The 2,860-nt window shown below is 43.5% G+C and overlaps 1 protein-coding gene across 2 annotated transcripts; it reads left to right on the top strand.

Annotated features, from left to right (window-relative positions):
• The first annotated feature begins 276 nt into the window (after nt 1–276).
• Nucleotides 277–2,618, top strand: AHP2 (Tat-binding protein 1(Tbp-1)-interacting protein (TBPIP)). 2 transcript variants are annotated; one of them, XM_087690601.1, is made up of 6 exons: nt 277–573; nt 724–749; nt 857–1,124; nt 1,455–1,525; nt 1,626–1,814; nt 2,014–2,618. In XM_087690601.1, exons 1-6 carry the CDS (start codon nt 561–563, stop codon nt 2,098–2,100), a joined length of 654 nt encoding a protein of 217 aa, XP_087546727.1. In that variant the 5' UTR covers nt 277–560; the 3' UTR covers nt 2,101–2,618. The 2 variants fall into 2 exon arrangements, with proteins under 2 accessions (XP_087546727.1, XP_087546726.1); XM_087690600.1 differs by having other exon boundaries at nt 279–556.
• Nucleotides 2,619–2,860: the final 242 nt, after the last annotated feature.

The raw sequence follows: 2,860 nt of genomic DNA, 5'->3' as shown, positions 1-2,860 counted from the left end.
GAGGTTTCACTCCTGCTTATTAAGTAAGGCCTCTTACAAACTCGCATAGTGGCTTCCCAATTAAGGAGGGGCCTATGAAGGAGTCGCTTACACACAATGGATTGTGTTATCACATGTGCTCGCTTTTGCCATCCAATTAAGTGTGGTTGGTACAACCATATACTTGTAATTGGAGTAGAAGTGCCTATCAGACTATGCACATACACAATTGCCATAGTTACGCCATAGTACGTACAATGAACAGACTCCAGAGGCTTCCCCCGTAGTTTTCGGGCAAGGGCCAGTTAAACAAAGTATTCCGGAATTCGAATATTCTTTTGACACGTCTAAAAACTGTCAACCACAGTTCACTGCCTCATGTGCAAGGGCTTTGAAACGAACAACCGGCAAGTGCCAAGGGAGAAAGGTTCTAACAAATTTTGGCGCCAGAAACTGCGAGGATGAGCCACACGGGGCCACGGCCGAGGGGAGAGAGAGATTGATCGATGGATTGATTGATTTGGCATCTGTTCTGAACGGGGCGCGGCTATGTCTTCCAAAGCAGAAAGCACAGAGGGTAAATGTTTTCTGCAGGTTTCATTTCTGATAAGACTCTCTCAACATTGTGTCTGCTCTTTCATCAACATACTTTGTTTCTCCCTAGCAAGCACAGTCCGGAACTGTCTCTTTACTTCGGGCTTAATCCTGAACTATCTCAACCTTGCTTGTTTCTCTTCTTTTCAGGTGTAATCCTGAACTATCTCAACGAGGTAAATAGGACATCGCTGTTGCCTGAAGACTTACAAGCGTTTCAAAGAGATATTTCCAGGATTCTCGATTTCAGACTTACGGTTGCTTTCTTTTGTGTGGTCGGCAGCACGATCGGCCTTTAAATGTACAGAATGTCGCAGACGCGCTTCAGAAGTACGGGATTAAGAAGGCCACAGTTCAGAAGGTGTTGGATACCTTGGCTGATTCTGGTAAGGTCTCATTCAAAGAGTATGGAAAGCAGAAGATCTATCTTGCCAGGCAGGACCAGTTTCAAATCCCGAGTCCTCAAGAATTACAAGACTTGCAAGCTGGCAACGAGAAGCTTCAGAAAGAACTCGAGGTCGAGAAGTCTGCACTTGCGGCTTTAGAGGCGGGTATGTTTCACTGCCGGTCTATCTCGCAACGAGGTCGTTTTTCGTGTGGAGTTCATGTTGTCTGCTCCGTTTCGCGGGACTTTCTCCTCCATCTTTCACAATATTAAGACTCTTCGCTGAGAAACGTGTTTGTCTGTTGTCCAATGTAAGTTTACTACAACTCTGTACGTAGTTGTCGCCAGGGAGATTGTTTGTTTAAACCTTGGTTTTGCAGTGTACTATGAGGTTTTGCGTGCAGCGGAATATCTGTTGCCAAACAGACTTTTCATTAATAAAAATGGTCCTCTGCCTTGCGTCATAATGGAAAAACGCTCAGACTGACATTTGCAGAGCTTCGCGACTTGGAATCCAATCTTACCATGGAACAGATAAAAGAAAGGCAGCAAAAGCTCCAAGATGAGGTCCAGCATCGTTTTTTGGCTGTTAGTTGGGGATTTACTCGAAAGTAGCTGAGCAACCGCAACATTTTCTCTAAACGAAGACCTATTGTCCGCATCTTAGGTTGCAACAATGGAAGCTAAGCTGTGCAAGCTCCGCGAGGGAGCCGTTCTTGTGGACGCTGAAGAGCGGAAGAAGGTGGAGGCTACTTTCAGTAAGATGGTGGAAGAATGGAGGAAGCGAAAGCGAATGTTCAAAGAGCTATGGGACGTTATCACGGAGGCCTTGCCAAAGGACCCGAAAGAGTTTCGGGTAAACGCTTTCTGTGCACCTAAACCTATTGTAGTTTCAGCCTGAATTATCTGAAGGACTTAACAATTCATAGTTTTTTACACCTTTGTTTATCCAAGGTTTGAATATAGCGACTTTCGGAAGGACTTAATCGCTCATAGCTTCTTACATCTTTGTTTATCTAAGGTTTAAATATCAGGATTTCGTTCTGCACATGCAGGAAGAACTGGGGATTGAATTAGATGAAGACGTTCAAGTGAACATCCAAGATTACTGCAGTCTACTCCCCAAAAAACGAAAGCGCTGAAAACACTCGCTCGGAGCTTTTTAAAACTCTTGATGAGAGCATATTTTCTGCCGCTAAAGCTGTACAGTGTAGTCTAATCGACAATGCTCAGATCTACAGTTGTACAGAATGCCCGTATCATTTTTTTTGCTGTGCTATAATTTGGGCTTTGATAATAAAACTACCGATCTGAAATGTTGGCTTGAGATATTGGCGGACGTTTTAGGTTGAACGGTGTTACAGGAGGGAAGCCCGCTCACATGAGCTGCTCTGACGGAGGGCAAGCTTCTCATAATGCTCTTGTGAATTGTGTTACGAACAAAAAAAATATTTGCAGTGCGAACTAAGGGTATTTGTCGGAACCTCTATTTTCAGCGAGATGATAGTTTTTGTGAAAAAGAAAAAGATGTATTTTCACCAGGGTGGCATTTGGCGTTTGGTATACTGAAGCATTTGTAGCCTAGGTATATCAGATTCTGCTTATAAAAGGTTGCGTACTGGCGATTCTCTGTTTGGTATCCTAGTCAAGACTTTGATGTTGAAGGAAGTTGAGATGTGGGCTGATTGTTTGCCATCTTTTTGGAATTAATAACATCCCTTTCATGGGGGGACTGTTCATAAGTTCCCTTAAGTATATATTTGGAGATTTAATGGTTGTTTTGGTTCCTTGAAATCAGCCCAACAATTTTCTCCATTCTTGTCAATTTGTTTAGCAACCTAATATTGGGTGGGGCGATGTGAGGGAGATTATACCAAGCTATATGTTGTCTTGCTAGACCCA

Source organism: Lygodium microphyllum, chromosome 13 (genome assembly GCF_053477565.2).
Source record: "Lygodium microphyllum isolate KBCC chromosome 13, Lygodium_microphyllum_v1.1.10, whole genome shotgun sequence".
NCBI lineage: Eukaryota > Viridiplantae > Streptophyta > Polypodiopsida > Schizaeales > Lygodiaceae > Lygodium > Lygodium microphyllum.
The sequence above is the reverse complement of the archived record's forward strand: the minus strand, read 5'-3'. Positions and strand labels throughout refer to the sequence as shown.